The sequence below is a fragment of the Furipterus horrens genome, unplaced genomic scaffold, assembly GCF_987537825.1.
Source record: "Furipterus horrens unplaced genomic scaffold, mFurHor1.1.pri manual_scaffold_4, whole genome shotgun sequence".
Lineage (NCBI taxonomy): Eukaryota > Metazoa > Chordata > Mammalia > Chiroptera > Furipteridae > Furipterus > Furipterus horrens.
Window position 1 is genome coordinate 40,567,892 of NW_028327174.1, and position 17,720 is coordinate 40,585,611.

The 17,720-nt window shown below is 35.6% G+C and overlaps 1 protein-coding gene across 6 annotated transcripts in view; it reads left to right on the forward strand.

Moving 5' to 3' along the window:
* Window positions 1-16,672, forward strand: part of DNM1L (dynamin 1L) — a 44,932-nt gene extending 28,260 nt beyond the window's left edge. For 2 of the 6 annotated variants that reach the window (XM_090273002.1, XM_090273003.1), the window contains 13 exons: window positions 1,215-1,346; window positions 2,264-2,470; window positions 7,220-7,340; window positions 7,539-7,694; window positions 7,941-8,030; window positions 9,328-9,420; window positions 11,666-11,722; window positions 12,841-12,918; window positions 13,192-13,227; window positions 14,953-15,129; window positions 15,299-15,408; window positions 15,542-15,701; window positions 15,948-16,672. In XM_090273002.1, the coding sequence (XP_090129128.1) occupies window positions 1,215-1,346; window positions 2,264-2,470; window positions 7,220-7,340; window positions 7,539-7,694; window positions 7,941-8,030; window positions 9,328-9,420; window positions 11,666-11,722; window positions 12,841-12,918; window positions 13,192-13,227; window positions 14,953-15,129; window positions 15,299-15,408; window positions 15,542-15,701; window positions 15,948-16,004 (1,474 nt within the window). In that variant the 3' untranslated portion in view covers window positions 16,005-16,672. The remainder of the gene's footprint in view (window positions 1-1,214; window positions 1,347-2,263; window positions 2,471-7,219; window positions 7,341-7,538; window positions 7,695-7,940; window positions 8,031-9,327; window positions 9,421-11,665; window positions 11,723-12,840; window positions 12,919-13,191; window positions 13,228-14,952; window positions 15,130-15,298; window positions 15,409-15,541; window positions 15,702-15,947) is intronic. The other 4 variants (XM_090273001.1, XM_090272998.1, XM_090272999.1 and 1 more) reach the window with 2 other exon arrangements.
* The last annotated feature ends 1,048 nt before the right edge of the window (window positions 16,673-17,720 follow it).

Sequence of the window (17,720 nt, forward strand, 5' to 3'; positions counted from 1 at the left end):
TGTGATAGTGTCTCTGTTTTTTCCTCTTCTACTCTAATCTTGGTATTGCTAAAGAATTCATTGCTCTAAAGGGAGAAAAGAGATTCATGAAACCTCCTGTAGACAAAATGGAAGGAAACTTAATAGCTAGGCTTGAAATACTGTAGCCTATTATGTTATGTATGAAGAAGGCACTGGATAAAGGGAAAAAGGTATTATATAATTTGCACCCAGTCAAGAAAGAGTTTGTTAAGGTGGTAGGATCTTAATATATTGGCTTAATTCCTAGCATTAGTGATTCCGTATACTTGCCACGATGTGTCTTGGAGAAATTTTATTAAACATATCCTAATTATAAATAGCTGGTCTTTAAAATTGTGGAAAGGAAAGGGTGTCTAATTATGTTTTAGACACTCTACTGTGATCAATTTTCAAATGGTATCTTTTTGAACCCTTAACAACATCCCTGAGGTAGGAATTGATGTCTGTTTTATAATCAGGAAACTCTAGTTACACATTTGCCAAAGCCACACAGCTGGTCAAAGCAGGGCTAGATTCAATTGAAGAACCCTCTTAGCCTCTTAGTCCAAAGCCTTTCTAAAAGTCAGAAGCACTGAACTGATCATATCGTTCACAAAGTAGATATAACACAGGTTTAAATGACACCTAACTTCTTGGGTCTCAGACCTTCTAAAATGAAAGTTTTTATTAAGTGATACCTAACATCCATTATAGCTGTCTGCTTCTATTCATATGTCCTTCTACCTCATACCTACTCCAAACTTTCTTTTTTAATTCCCACTATTGCTCTTTTCAAGCAAAAGGGTGGTATATCAATGTTTGTTTTATTTGTAGATGACTGCCCATGGACAAAATATTTTTTCACCTGTCTGCCCCTTTCACTTACGAATACTGCTTTTGACTATAGTTAATGGTAATGAGGAGGTCTAAACTATTTAGGCTTTACTTATAACTCACATGGTTTGAATCTTGGCTGAACTACTTAATATGTGACCTTTGGTAAGTTGGTTCATCTCCCTGTGTTTCAGTTCTTTGCCATAAAATGGGATAATACCTTCCACATAGAATTATTGTGAGAATTAAATAAAACAGTCCATGTCAGGCATTACAAACAATGCTTAGTGCTGCTGTATCATCATCATCACCATCATCCAAGGTACATAGAGGGCCACAGTGAACTTAAGCTGAACAGGTTTATTATTTTTCAACTGCAGGAGTCAGCTAGATATTAACAATAAGAAGAGTGTAACTGATTCAATCCGTGATGAATATGCTTTCCTTCAAAAGAAATACCCATCTCTGGCTAACCGAAATGGAACAAAGTATCTTGCTAGGACTCTAAACAGGTAATGTTTTTCACCTCTTGGGAAATGAGATGTTTTCCTTTGCAGATAGGTGTCTGAGACCTTTCATTTTCAATTCCTTATATTTTTATACTGTTCTTGCACATACAACGTCACTTTTTGTTTCTTGTACAGTAGGTTCTTGTAATGTAGGTGTCTGTTTTTATTGGGGTGGTTGGCATTAAATCATCATGTAGTCTAGGAATGCCAAAGTGAATTTTAAAGTATCTCAATTATTACATTCTTCAGTCAATTTACTTTTGATAATAGTACTAGATAGCTGATGTCTTCAGTTAACTTTCGATTTCAGGAATTGAATTAAAAGTTATAATTTTCTTATAATCTTATTAATTTAGCATGTCTTTTATTCCTATTCATAAAAATAAGCTATATATTTTAAAGTCTGAATACTCATGGATGGTGGAAGGACTAGTATACCTTTCTAGATGATTTTTAAATGACTGAAGTCAAAGCTCTTTTTACTTGTGTCTTATTTCCTAAATAAATTAAAGGCTGATGGATTTTGATCTTAGTAAGAGTTTCACTATGCTTAGGACCCATTGTAAAAGATTAAGTCAGGAACCAAAATTATGTAGATAAAATTGGATTGAGTAGCTTACTTTTTCTGAGGTAATTGCAATAATTTAAAATAATTTTCTTCAATTTATATTTTGTTCTCTAGCAATTGCCATAATTTGATGTGTTCAGGTGAATTTAAAAAGTATTTACCAACACAGCCTACTTCATGTCATTTATTTTTAAGACTTAAGTATTTATCTCTAATCTAAGATTGCATTGTTTCCTGCCGTGACATATTATTTGACAAATTTCCCATTATTTGCATTTTAAAAATTTGACCTGTTTGGGTCTTCAAAATACACAATTTTACTTTTAAATCCTTACTTTTTAACCTTTTTTAGGTTACTGATGCATCACATCAGAGATTGCTTACCAGAGTTGAAGACAAGAATAAATGTTCTAGCTGCTCAATATCAGTCTCTTCTAAATAGCTATGGTGAACCTGTCGATGATAAAAGTGCTACTTTACTCCAGCTTATTACCAAGTTTGCCACAGAATATTGTAATACTATTGAAGGAACTGCAAAATACATTGAAACTTCAGAGCTGTAAGTAAGACATTTCTCTTATCAACTTGGCTACTGGATTGATAGGTTACCTTATCTTTTGTTACCATGACAAAAGATATTCTGGGATTCTCTGACTGTGGCTTATTACCTGTAAGACAGGAATATTATTTTGTAAAAAGGATAGGATGATATGTGTGTTAAAATTCTTATAAACTATGTAAAGTACATTAAAAATTCCAGGTATTTTTTTTCAACTTTAATTGATAAGTACTTAAGAATATTTCATAATTTAACTTTTGAATGCTTGTTGTTTCTTAAATATGCACTGTATAACTGTTCATGGAAAAATAAGAAAATATAGATAAGAAAAAAGAATAAAGCATAAGGACAAAACTACTTTTAATTCCATCATCCAGAAATAACACCTGCTAACTTTGGCATTAACTTAGACATTTTTCTGTGCGCCTATAAAATATAAATATGCCTGTATTGCACACCTTTAAAGACCAGAAGCGACACGTTATTTTGGAATCATTTCTTTAAGTCAACATGTCACAAACAATATTATATATCTGTATTATCAATCTTAAGATTTACATAGTATTTTATTTTTTAGATACCCTATCATTTGTTGAACCAGTCCCATACTATTGATAGTTTGTTTTCAGTTATACACAATTATAAACAATGGTGTGATTGACTGTCTTTGAGGCACGTATTCAAGTAAACCCTTAGGATAAATTCCCAGAAGTAGAATTACTAGATCAAAGGATATAACATCCTCAAAGTCTCTTATTATTGCCATGCTATTAACAGATTTATTGTTTTACCATTTGCAGTATATAAAAATGTCCATTTTTGTAAACTCTTTAAAAAAATTTTTTTGTTTGACATCTGGGAAGTTGCAAATGAATCTACAGAGGGGTCCTGTTCACCCATCACCTTATCTCCCCCCAATGTTGCCATCTCGCATAACTGTAGTACAGTAAAAAAATGAGAAAATAAACCTTGGTACAAGCCATAGATCTTATTCAAATTCATATTATACACATTTGTGTGTGTGTGTGTGTGTGTGTGTGTGTGTGTGTGTGTGTAGTTCCATGTACTTTTTAAAAAAGATTTTACTTATTTATTTTTGGAGAGAGGGTAAGGGAGGGAGAAAGGGAGAGAAACATCGATGTGTGAGAAACATGGCTCGGCTGCTTCTTGCATGCCCCCATCCGGGGACCTGGTCCGCAACCCAAGCATGTGCCCTGACCGGAAATCAAAGCAGTGACCTTGGACTTTGCAGGATGATACCCAACCCACTGAGCCACACCAGTCCAGGCAGTATTATGTATTTTTGTGTGACCCCAGTGGCCATTTTGTCATTTAATTAGTTGCTTCACAAACTAATTGTTGAATGGTTATTATATGTATGGATTATCGAAGGAAATAAAGATTACTAAGATAAGCCTTTAAAGAGTTAGTTAGCAAGGTACATCAGGGTAACAAGAGGCTTGATTAGGAGTATAATCAAGTATTTTTATTAAATATAATACATAACCAAAAAAGTACATATAACATACATGGTGTTTTATAAATAGTTAATAAAGAAAATATCTGTGATCATCTCTTCAAGCCTTTAGAACACTGAAGAGACCATTTATATTTCTTTCAGGTACAGAGAGCTCCCTTGCTAAAATGCATTTGGATTGGGCTCTGAATAGAGTGTGGGAAGGCAGTAAGGAAAAGGGTGTTCTAGGCTTTGCAAGAGCAAAGAACAGTCCAGGGTGTATTTGGAGAATAGCATGTAGAGTGAGGGGATGTAACATGTATCTAAGAAAAATATTGTGGAGAGTCAAGTATCTCTAGAATTTAGAGTACTTCGTTTTTGTTTTTTTTAATATGCTTTATTGATTATGCTGTTACAGTTGTCCCAATTTCTTTTCCCTTTGTTCCCTTCCACCCAGTGACCCCTCTCCCTCCAGTTGTCTCCCCCCTTAGTCCATGCCCATTGGTTGTGCATATAGTTCTTCTCAACATCTTCTGTCTACTCCACTTCCTCCTGCTATGCTTCTTAATTCCTGTACCATCTCCCTCCCTTTCCCCACTTCCTCCTCCCTGCTGACTTCCCCCCAAAGGTTCCCCATACCTATAATTCTTTTCCCACTCTCGTTGTCTACTTAGTTTGCCTTTGTTTCGGTTCCCTAGCTTCTGTTGTTGGTTGTCGTGATACAGTTTTCCTTTTAATGTTCATAGTTTTGATCCTGTTTCTCCTAAACAAGTCCCTTTAACATTTCATATTAACAGTGGTTTGCATCTGATGAACTCCTTCAGTTTTACTTTGTCCTGGAAGCACTTTCTCTGCCCTTCTATTCTGAATGACAGCTTCACTGGAGAGAGTAATCGTTGTTGTAGGTTTTTGTTTTTCATCACCCTGAATATTTCTTGCCAGGCCCTTCTTGCCTGCAGAGTTTCCTTTGAGAAATCAGCTGACAGTCTTCTCGGGACCCCTTTGTATGTAATTCTCTTATTCTCTCTTGCTGCTTTTAACATTCCCTCTTTATCCTTAATTTATAATGTGTCTTGGTGTGGTTCTCCCTGGGTCCAGTTTCTTTGGAACTCTCTGTGCTTCCTGGACCTGTAAGTCTTATTTCTTTCCTCAAGTTAGGGAAGTTCTGTTTCATTATTTTTTCACATAATTTTTCAATTTCTAGTTCTTCTACACCTTCTGGCAGCCCTATGATTCATATGTTGGCCCGCATATACCTGTCTGATAGGTTTCTGAGCCTCTCCTCATTTTCCTTACTTTTCGTTTCCTCTTTCTGCTCTGGTTGACTGTTTGTTCCTTCCCTGTGTTCCAATTTGTTGATTTGATTCCTGGTTTTCTTTTCTTCACCACTAGTTTCACGTGTGTTTTTGTTCATTTCAGCAGGACTAGGCTTCATTCCTTCCCCATCTTGTTTAAGATCTGCTGTTAGGTCTGTAAGCATTTTTATAACCAAAGCTCTGAACTGAGCCTCAGAAAGATTTCCTAACTGCTGCTTCATTAGATTAGAAATTTGCTGTCTGGTCAGCTGTGTCACTGGGATCTCTGTCATGATCTGTGCCATCCTGACTATTTTGTGTTTACCTTTGCTTCCTGGGTGGGGCTGTCACACCTCCTACGCACTTGTCACAACTGGGCGACCCTTCTCACCACACTGTGGTGTTTTCTGTGGGGGTGGGGGTCCAAGATGGATTCCTGGCTTTCACTCTCCGCTGAGAGACCGGGAGCCTCCTCCTCAGTCTCCACCCACTCCGGGCCTCACAGTCCAAGGCAATGGAAATCTGCCTTCCCTGGCTTTGGAATCGCAAGCTGACGGGTCTGGTCTGCAGCTGGGGGTGTTTCCCAGGCATTTCTTGCCTCCCCTTAAATATGGGTGTCTGTGCTTACCGCCATCCTGCCGCTGTCGCTGCTGTTGTCACAACTGCTGTTGCCGCCAGCACAGCTTGACCTCTCCGCCCCATCTTCGCCTCTCCTACCTGTCCAGACGAGCACCACTTCTTTATAACTTCATACGTTGGGTTCCATTTATTTTCTGGAACTTCTGGATATTTCTGCTTTTGCGGTAGTTATATTCCTTAGTTGTGGAGGGAGATGGAGTGTGTCAGTCTAGGCCTCTATCTTGGCTGGAAGTCAAGAACTTCTTACTATAAAAAATAAAACATTTTGGTCAGAGGGGTAACTGTTTTAGGATAATTCTGGTCATTATGAAAATTATTTGGAAGGGGAAAGGTGAGAGGCAGAAAGACTGGCTATTGATAATTTTAACCATTTTTAAATGTATAATTCAGGAACATTAATTATATTCACAGTATTGTACAACCATTAACTAGTATCTATTTCCAAAAATTTTCATCACCCCAACAAAAACTCTGTATCCATGTAAGTAATATCTCCTTGTTCTCCCTTCCCTAGCCTCTGGTAACCTCTAATTTACTTTTATGTCAATGAATATGCCTATTTTAGATGAGGGGAATCATATAATAAGTATCCTTTTGTGTCTGGATTATTTCACTTAGGATAATATTAGGCTTGAACCTTTTGCCTAGACTGCTATAAGGAAGTAGTGAATAGTGATGGTGAAAATAGAAATGGATGATTTGGGGAGACATAAAGGCATTTGTAGACTTCAACTGGACTTGAATCAAAAATAAAAGATAACACAGCATTTCTAATCATTAAATAAGAAATATCATATGCCTAGTACATAGCCATTTAATTTATTTAAAGCAGGAGTAGGCAAACTATAGCCCAGTGGTTAAGAATATTTTGTGTTTTTACATGGTTGAAAAAAATTTAACCAAAGTTCAGATTTTCGTGTGCATAAGTTTTACTGGAAAACAGCTATATTTGTTTGTTTACATATTATATATGGCTGCTTTTTTGCTCAATGGTGGAGTTAGTTGAGTAGAAGAAAACTAGGGCAGAGAAAAGATGCTTAGTAGTTCTTAGAACTGATGTTTCCTGGCAGAACAGTGAGAGAGAGAGGGGAGAGAGAGAGAAACAGTACAGAGAGTAGAGAGTAGAGAATGAATTCCTTTAATGAAATGACTGCTTTCCCCAATTTAAAAAAAAATCATAGAAACTGGTACACAGTGGAGTTGAGGACACATGGAAATGGGAATGATCTAAATGTGATTGTTTACCTGAGACTTTCTCAGAAGATGAGTCGAGCTTAAAGCTTATAAAGACTTCCAACTTGTAGCTTCTTTTCCTTTTAGTAATACTAGAAACTAAACTTCATTGTCACTGTCTTTCAGATGCGGTGGTGCTAGAATCTGTTACATTTTCCATGAGACTTTTGGGAGAACCTTAGAATCCGTTGACCCACTAGGTGGCCTTAATACTATTGACATATTGACTGCCATTAGAAATGCTACTGTGAGTATGTTTAACTCAGAATTTTTTGAAATGAGGTTAAACCATTTTTTATTTAAACTCATTGTTCAGTTTGTTATTTTGCATTCATACATGAAATTGGAAAGCATTTTCATAAAAAATACCAAAATGATTTATTTTAACCTTTGGAAAGAACTAAAATTATATGTAGCTATAAGAACTCGAAATTGAACTTTTTAGGGTCCTCGTCCAGCTTTGTTTGTGCCTGAAGTTTCATTTGAGTTACTGGTCAAGCGGCAGATCAAGCGTCTAGAAGAGCCCAGCCTCCGTTGTGTCGAACTGGTTCATGAGGAAATGCAAAGAATCATTCAGCACTGTAGCAATTACAGTACACAGGTAACTGAGAAATGTAACAGGTTTCAGATTAAGAAGGAAAGGACAGGAGGTAGTGGTTTCATGGGGAGGAGGAAAATATATTAAATAAGATGGACTAAAGTTAAAATATGCAGTTCCCCTATCTAAAAGTGATTTGAAGTAATATACTTAAATGTAGCTTCCAAATCTAATTCAGTATTTTCCGTGATTATTTAATTTCCCTTTAAACTAAATGGACTGTTTTCTTTTTCTTCTACCATATAATAGGAGCTTCTGCGGTTTCCTAAACTTCATGATGCTATAGTTGAAGTAGTGACTTGTCTTCTTCGTAAACGACTGCCAGTTACAAATGAAATGGTGAGCTACTGTTTCACAAATCGTCACTATAATTGTTGTACAGCATTATGATTAGAATTCAGGTGTAATGATTCCCAGTGTATTGGGGAGAAAAAAAGTGGATTTCAGTTTTATTTCAAAGGAAACCTTAATAATTCTAATACAAGGTGTATTTTTCTTGATAATCATTCTTAGTCTGCAGCCACAGGTTTTCAGAAGGGAGTTACTGAGGTTTGTGAAGAGCTTTGCTGTGTTATGTTGGATCTAAAAGAAAAGTAGTTGTATCTTTAGCTCCAGTAAACTGAGGTTTATAGCAAGCTCTTATTTTAGCTGATGTAGATCAGGATAATTTGGCCACTTCTATAGTTTGCTTGTTTGATGGCCTAATACTTTAATATCATGGCTACTTGCTTTTATTTTGTGTGTTGCTGCTGTCCTTAAAAATAAAAATGCTAAAACTTACCCTCTTGCTCCAAGTGTTGGCTGGGGTTTTTTTTTTTTTTCCTTCCTGATTACTACAGTGCATTTGGGTCCTTGGTTCAGGATGGTGAGCCCCAAAGGAGTTTTACTAAGAGGACAAAACTGTCCTTGGCAATGGAGAACGTTGTGTTGCTACTTGTTTTCCGAGCAACCCTAACCTCCGGTGATCTACTCTACCCACTAATGTCACAGAATCATTGCATTTCATTTGAATAGATACTTTTCACCTGGTTTTTGACCTTTTCATGCTGTTCTGAGATTTGTCAGGATAGTGCAAATGAAGTTATTTTAATCTCTGCAATGCTGGTGAATTTAATTTCAGCTTTCCTTTTTAAGTATTGTCCAACTAAGATTTTGAACCACATATAATATATAAACTAGGTGCTTCAAATTAAGGTTACTCGGTCACTACCTCAGATCTTTAAATGAGTCCTTTGCCTAAAGTTAATGTCTTTATATCTGATTGTGAAATGTTTTCTTAATGTTGAACCTGACCTAAAACTTTGACATGGAATAATGATCTGAGGTTTTAATACCAAACTTGCAATCAGTTTTGGAACTTAGGTTTGCATAAGGTAGATAACATTTTCCCATAACAAAATACTTCAACCACCTTAATGTCGTTTCCCCGCGCTTTGAAATGCAGTCTCAGATCCTGGAATGGAATAGTTTAAAAGATAGTAATTTGCTCTAATTGTCAGATATTTATTTAGGCATCAGTTTCCTGTACTGTCTTGTTTAGAATTATCTGTTTAGTAAGTTATATATATATAGTTTCCTAAAGTAAAATTAGGTTGACACATTTTTGTATATAGCCTGATTTTATTTTTTTCCCTAGGTCCATAACCTAGTGGCAATTGAATTGGCTTACATCAACACAAAACATCCAGACTTCGCTGATGCTTGTGGGCTAATGAACAATAATATAGAGGTGAATACAATTCAAATTATCATTTTGGGAGAAAAAAATCTGTTGTAACTCAGTTATATCAAATATATTGAGCATGGGATGACTATAAAACATACATTTACCATATTATTGCCTTTTATATGCTAAGAAGTATGCGAAGGGCATTATTTTAACTTTTAATTCTCAAAACCACCTGGAGGCATTTTCTGTTCATGAAACTGTAACTTGGAATCTGATTATGAAACTCAGAGAATCTGGGATTCATTGATTTAGTATTGAGGACTGCCTGGCTCCATTTCAGTAACTCTTATTGCCGTTTATTCAGGCTGAAGTGCATAAAAGAGTCAGTGTTTAAAGTTGTTTTCATTTGGCTCTGAAAGCTATGAAGGAAAACATTCCAAGAATTACCGACTTTATAGTAAATTTGGAAAAGTTGAGTACTGTTTTTACTGGGGTGGCTGCATTTCATGGATCTTTTTTTTCTCCATTTGAGGTTAATGTTGCAAGTTGCATAAGATCTCAAGATGGAGCCGAGGCTGGTGGATAGAGCAATTTATCTGATTCTATTTTTTCTCTGCCACTTTTATCCAAGAACAGTACATTTTTCTGCTACTCCTTAATACAGTAGGACCTCAGAGTCCCCTCCTATATCAAATTTCCTCTTGTGCATATGGATGGAAAGAATATTGTAAACATGGAATTTGGGAACTGGAAGGGACCTTGGGTTATCGACTTCAGCCCTTTGGTTAAACTAACAGATGAGGAACCTGAGACCCACAGACGGTAACAGCTGTTGCTTTAGTGCTTATTTTGCTGGGCACTGTTGGCGGAAACAAGCACCTTCTCTTTAACAGGTACAGGGAACTATTTGTTAGCTTCGTAGCTGAAGTGACTCTATTGTCAGAAAAAAATTCTAAAATGCACATGAGTAAGAAACCTAACACTCGGAAAGTAGACTAGCTAACAGTTACGTTAAAATTAGCACATAGACACTGTCTTAGGATAATGATTTAGTTTTTGTGACACTGAGACCAGCTTTATGGAAAATTTGTGTCTGGAAGTTTTTGTAATTACCAACAAGATCATTTATGATATGACTTCTTTCAAATTAGTATTTTTCTACAGATGAGTATGTCTCCAATTTTATTGACCCTGTGCTGAAGAACTTCATGTAAATATTCTCATTTAATCTTTACAATAACCCAGCAAGGGTTGGTAGTTGGTGGCCTGTGCAGTAAACAGAGCAAGGGAGCCAGGACTATTGGGCTCCAGGGCCGGCTAAGGTCTTAACTGCTTGGTAACAGATTGGGGTGAGAATTTCTGGTCTTTGGATTTTCCTGTCTTGCTTTGCGTCCCTCTTCAAAATGTACATTTTAATGTGTTAACTTTTTATTCTGAAGATAGTTAAAATCCATATCATCTGCTATATTTGTAATCATTGAATTATCTTCCATGAAAACATGACAACGAGTCAAATTTCAGTCAGAAAACTTTATTAACTACAAAACATCTTTGTGAAGCTTTATTGAATTACAACTTTTTGCAAGTTTGAGAGTATTCATGAAATGCTTTCTACTTAGGAACAATTTTAATGAAATGCTTTTCTACTGTATTTGATACCTCCTTTGAGAAAGTCATTATTAATACCTACATCCTTATATATTTTCATAGTCTTGCACCTTGGCCTGCCTGCTCAATTAGCCACTTACAGAAAGGACTGTCAGTTTTGCATACTACATTTATATCCTGGAGATGGCTTAGGGTAAAGAAAATGGAGCATTCTTCCAGGGTAACCTTCACCACATAGTGTGTGAGAACTGTGTGACTGTAACACAAAGGTGTCTTAGGTTGGAATGATTTTTAAAGGCTTTGCTTATTAGTTTTCTGTGATCTGTGCACTTTAAATTCTGCAATATACACATTTATGTGGGTATAGTTTAGATCAGTGGTTCTTGACTTAAAGGGAAAGGCCATTCCCTTTCATGAAATTCAGTCCATGGCCCCTCATTTTAGAATCCCTGGTAAGGGGGAGCCACTGTTACTGAGTTACATCATATCCCTCAGGTGTGTTGGGGCAGAAAAAGATTGAGAAGCATTGGGTTAAATGGTTTGTTTTAAAATCTAATTATGGCATGAGTTTCAACAGTGAGAGGTTATACTATAAGTTATTCCTCACTCTTTAGTTAAGCTGAACATTTTTTAGTAGGCTTATATATACTCAGTGCTCTGAACATCACTTCTGTTTTTGCTTGATTGTGTTTTATAGGAACAAAGGAGAAACAGGCTAGCAAGGGAATTGCCTTCAGCTGTATCACGAGATAAGGTAAAAATAGTTTTTAAAGCATATTCCCACTATCCAAGGATGGATTTGTCAGTCTCAGAATATTACTTGCTCCTAGGAGTAATTTTTTTCTTTTTCTCCCTTTAATATGCCATTGAAGCTCTTCATTGTTTGAGTAAAGGTATGGAAGTGTAAAAACAGGCTTTGATTAATTTAAAGATAATTGGTATTTTCAAGAGAACAGGATGATCGTTGCCAGAGGAGGAGGGTTAGGGAACTGGGTGAAAAAGACAAAGGTATTAAGAAGTTAGAAAATAGTCACAAGGATGTAAAGTACAGCAAAGGGAATATAGCCAGTAACACTGTAATAACTATGTATGGTGCCAGGTGGGTACTAGAGATATCAAGAGAGGGGTAAACACTTTGTAAAGTATCTGATTGTCTGACCACTATGCTGTACACCTGAAGCTAATACAAGATAATATTGAATGTAAAGTGTAATTGAAAAGTAAAAAATTGAAAAATATTTTTTTAGCTTTACTATTTTTCTAAAAATTTTGATTTATTGATGACAACAAACTCACAACTATCAACAACTGAATCTAAAAAATAAAAACAAAATCCAACTAAAAAAAATTTGATTTATTGTTTTTCTGTTACAGTTGTCCCACTTCTTCCCCCAAGATAGTAGTATTTTTAATGCATAAATGCAGATTTTAAGCGTCCAGCCTTATTTTTAAAAAATTCACAGTGACTTTATCAACTTTGTAAATGACCGACTTTATTGTTACAAGAGGCTTTTTGGAGAGGGAGGACAAAGTGCACATAACAGGTTAATACCGGTAATAGTTGCATGTGTTGTTTTTGTGTATAAAAATCCATTACCTCGAATACTTTACCAGAAAAGATCTTACCAAATTCCAAAAATAAAAATGAAGTTTTGGGGTTTGGATTTTCCTTAGGTATTCATCTGAAGAAAGTCTTTAACAAAGTAGTACAGGGAATAAGGCAGAATAAACATTAATTTCATGTCCTATGATTACTTTTGTTCTTCATGTTACTTTACTGCTTTGATACAAAGGGAAAAAGTCGCATTTATAGAATGTTTCTGAATGCATTTGGCAGCCTTGATTTTTTTCCCCTGCATTTTTTGCCTTTAGTCTTCTAAAGTTCCAAGTGCTTTGGCACCTGCCTCCCAGGAGCCCTCCCCTGCTGCTTCTGCTGAGGCTGATGGAAAGGTCTGTTCTGATTCTTAATCTAAGCCTGCATGCCTAGCTGTTTGATGCTACATGATCATCTGGAAACCGTACACAGAGTAACAATATTAATGTGGGCTATATGTAACAATGTATACTTCTAAAATTTTTCTTGATATGCTTTTGCTTACAATATAAAAAATGCACACAGAAAAAGAAGTTAAAGAGGAAATTAATCTGCACTTTTTGAATTTCAAGCCATTAATACTGAAATTTTGCTTGTTAAACTGCATGTTTTAACATATCTTTTAACAGTTACTAATTCAGGACAGCAGAAGAGAAACTAAAAATGTGAGTCTTGTTTCAGAATGGCAATGTTGGTACCTTTGAAACACTGTTTCAAAACCATTAAAGAACCTGTCTGTCCAGTGGCATCTAACTGGTTGTCTCTGTTATGTTTTTAATGTTTCTCTTATTTAACTAACCCCTTAATGGCATTAATTCTAGTTTTAACATTGTTTTAACTAATAACAATAAGCTTTTCCACTGTTTTCTGTTACCTTCAAGAATAGTCTTGAATTTAATATTTTGTTAGGGAATTAAGATTCCAAAGATGGAAACTGTACTTTTGGACATTTCCTCTTTAAAGGTTCTGAGATCTGTCCAGTACTAAGGGATGGTCCTCTCATGCTTCTTTCTTATGCTTCCATTCAGTTTGCACTTGTCACCACTGTCTGTGTGTAGCGTACGTGAGCCTCAACAGCTTAAGCACTTCAATACAAACGGGGGCTGTGAGAGTTTGAGACTATTGTTAATTCTTTATAACCTTTTTAGGGGGAAATTAATAATCTGTAAATGTTTCAGACCCATTCTCCTGGTTTTTCTGACACTTAATTTAGCTCCTTATTGCCCAGATTTAAGGTTCTGAACTTCAAACAAAAGCTGATAAATGTCTTATCTTCTCTCAGCCCACTGTACTCAGACCCTAAGAGAACCATTTAAATTGTTGCTTCAATGTCATTTCACTCATGGCATCGCCCTGAATTTGCTTTCTTCCCTTAAGATTTCATTTGTTACATCTTTCATGTATAGTTAACAGGCATTTAAAAATTAATGTGTCAATATACTGCCTATATTTAGATAAAGCACATCTTAACTAACAAATTTATGCCAGAATGATACCAAAAACTGACATTTTTAAACAACTGCCATAACACTGTTCTATGAAGTTTATGTATGCCATTTTTATTTCTACCCATAAATTTTGAATGTGTTCTTTATCCATTTTTGAGTATAAGATTTTAAAGAGCACCTGTTCTCCTAAATGTTTATGAATTATGGTTTTTTTCATTATCCTTTTTTTTTTTTAGAAACCAGGACTAACAGATATCCTAGAAAAGGAGGCGAAAAAGCATTTGTGATTAGCAGTAGCACTAGATTTCTTTCAGCAGATAATAAATATGAAGGGAACTTGTGGCTATGTTACACCTCACATTTAGGCAGTTTAAAGTCACTATTAGCCTAGGAAGTCATGAGTATACCCTTATTTCTTTTATTAAAGAGTTTCTACTTTTATCCTGTGGCATTTTGTTGACTAAATGAGAAATTCATACATCAAGTTCTTAGAGACTTGAGTTCCTAAAACTCTTGGAGAAGGAGTTCAACAATATTTAAGGTTACTTTGAAGAATTGAAGCTGAGTGGTAGTTATGTTTTTCCTCGTGCTTGTAATGAATAGTCTTGTTTTTAAGGGCATCTTACGCTTTTTCTACAATCTAGTGTTAGAAGGTTTGGAAAAAAGGGAAAACTTTGAAAAGCTTAGTAAATGCTCTTAAAGAAGAAAGGAAATAAGTAATATTGGCAGGGGCCTTACAAACATTTTCTAGTCGAACCTCTTAATTTAGATAGCTCAAGGTTCCAGCTATACATGCCACCTCATCTCTTTCCCTGTTACAACTCCAGCTGGCTACTAGATGGTCTCCTTGATGACTATCAAAGAAAATGAACTTTGTTTAGTTATTGTCAGATTTGATATGATTGATACAGATTTTGGAACATCTGTTGTTGTTTTTTTCAGGTTGCACCTGGAGGTGGTGGGGTTGGAGATGCTGTTCAAGAACCAACAACAGGCAACTGGAGAGGAATGCTGAAAACTTCAAAAGCAGAAGAGTTATTAGCTGAGGAAAAGTCAAAACCAATTCCAATTATGCCAGCCAGTCCACAAAAGGGCCATGCTGTGAATCTGCTGGATGTGGTAAGCCACAAGAATCTGGCTGAGGGCCAGTAATTTAACAAATTACTAGGAAAACACTACAAAAGACAAAAGGATCTAGAAGTCTTAAAAATGTACTAAATATTGAATGCTAAATATTGCCATTTTAAAATGGCACAATATAGTATTTTTTCCTTCTCACCCCATCTAGCCAGTTCCTGTTGCACGAAAACTGTCTGCCCGTGAGCAGCGAGATTGTGAGGTTATTGAACGACTCATCAAATCATATTTTCTTATTGTTAGAAAGAATATTCAAGACAGGTTAGTACATAATATAAATCAGTCTATGATACTGCTAGATGATTCCATAATCTGTTTTGAAAATACATGCACTTAAAAAATTTTAGGCTTTTATTTTAAATCAAATTGATCATTTTATTGCTTTGTTTTGCAGTGTACCAAAGGCAGTAATGCATTTTTTGGTTAATCATGTCAAAGATACTCTTCAGAGTGAGTTAGTAGGACAGCTGTATAAATCATCCTTATTGGATGATCTTCTGACTGAATCTGAGGACATGGCACAGCGTAGGAAAGAAGCAGCTGATATGCTAAAGGTATCGTGATTTTTTAAAAAATTTTTTCACACTTGGGTTGTAGATACAAACATTGTTTAAAATGCACTCTAATCCTCGGATACAACTATGGTCTTCATATGATGGCTAATCTTTTTTCTGTTGGTGTTTAACTAGATTTGAGATGGATATTGGTTAGCATAAATCAACCACATAATAGATTGCCCTGCATAGTTCAGATTCTTTGATAGCATAAATATGAATTTATAATTATCTTCTTTAATGCAGGCATTACAAGGAGCGGGTCAAATTATTGCTGAAATCCGAGAGACTCATCTGTGGTGAAGAGAACTACATAATACTGAGACTTCATTGAGTTGAAAATTGCTAGTTACTGCCTACTTGAGTAGATTTTTATTTATGAACTCCTGTGTATTGCAATGGTATGGATCTGCTCACATGAAGACTGGCTATAAACTGAAAACTGTACTCTGTATTACAGAATGAATCACATTTAATCCAAATAATGAAATGGCTGTTTCTAATGTTTTCCAATACATATAAAATATATCAAGTCTGTCTTATGACAGTTTCATTTGAACGTAAAAAGAAATGTTGTGTTCTTGTACAAGCCGTTTGCCTGTGGATAAGATGACCTGTGTAATCTGTTAGTCTTAGAGCTGCTGCCATAGTCCTTCAAAAAGAACGCACCGAGATGTTTCATACAACTGTACTGCATGAACTATATAAACTGATCTGGCTTTGAAAGATTTGGGTTGACAAGTTCTCACATAATCACTGTCTTCCCCCTCCTTTGATGTATTAGTAAGAAAGCTGGATGCACAGAGGATCTATAACAATGACAATGATGCAGTGTGCACAATGTATAGCTACATAGCCCTTCCACGTCTGGGTCCCCATTGCCCTAGTGCATTAAAATAGCTTTGATTATTACTTAAACCTAAAAGCATGAATTACATTTTCCTGTATTAAAAATAACTGTCTAGACTTGATCATCTAGTAAGACTTAATGATAACCAGTTCCTTTGTTTTTTAGAGGGTCTAAAAAAATTCCCCTTGGTTTTCAAATGTAGTAGTAGTAGTTCAAATACATCTTTAAATTGGGGCACTCACACCAGGCTCCAAGGTTCACTTGGAGGTGGGACTTTAAATACTGCTGATCATAGAAGTGTATCTTTTCTCTGTAAGTATTAGCTGGTAATAGTTCCTTTTGCTTCACACCAGTAAAATGCATTAGAATAGAGGTGTGAAAATATTGGTGGAGCCTTATTTAAAGAAAAACATGCACACACTCCTAATGGCTTATAGACCACTAAATTGCATTCTGGGATTTGAGGGTGAGGTTTAGAACAAATATACATTCTATTAAAATTCCTCAGGTGATTCTTGATACAAAATACATTATAAATTCTCAGATAAGGGTCAAAATCCTTAAGGCATCTAGCTCCATTGCTAACCAGTAACATGTTAAATTATATATTGCAGATATTAAATTTTCTTTTTAAGTTACATCCTTTATGCAGGACTACTGGCAATGTGAATATACCTGTTAACGTTAGCTTATGGTACCCATTTAAGGAATAACAGGTTCACCAACTGATCTCAAACAAAAATACTAGATCAGTCTGATACAATATGGTACTTTGAATTGGTTAGTAAGTACCATCTTGATAAGACTACATGGTACCAGAAAATCACTCTGCCATCATTAAACATCAGATTTGAGATTATAGCGATCCATGATTTACTTATTTCAGGCAGATCAGCTGACTACCATTTTAGCTTTTTGAATTTTTAAGGGGGAAAACCCCTTTAATGCACCTTTCTCCAACATAGTGAACAGATTTCCAATAAAAAATGTTACTTTTAAAGACATGCTATGGTAATGCACTTTCTAGTACTACACACCTTGCACAAAGGAAAACGGGCAAGAAAGGTATGAAAAGAGGAAACCTTTGCTGGCCCTTAAATGAGTGAACTTCTGAAATGTGGAGATGAGCTATGGCATTTATAATGGATACCTGTATGATCTTGCTGTGT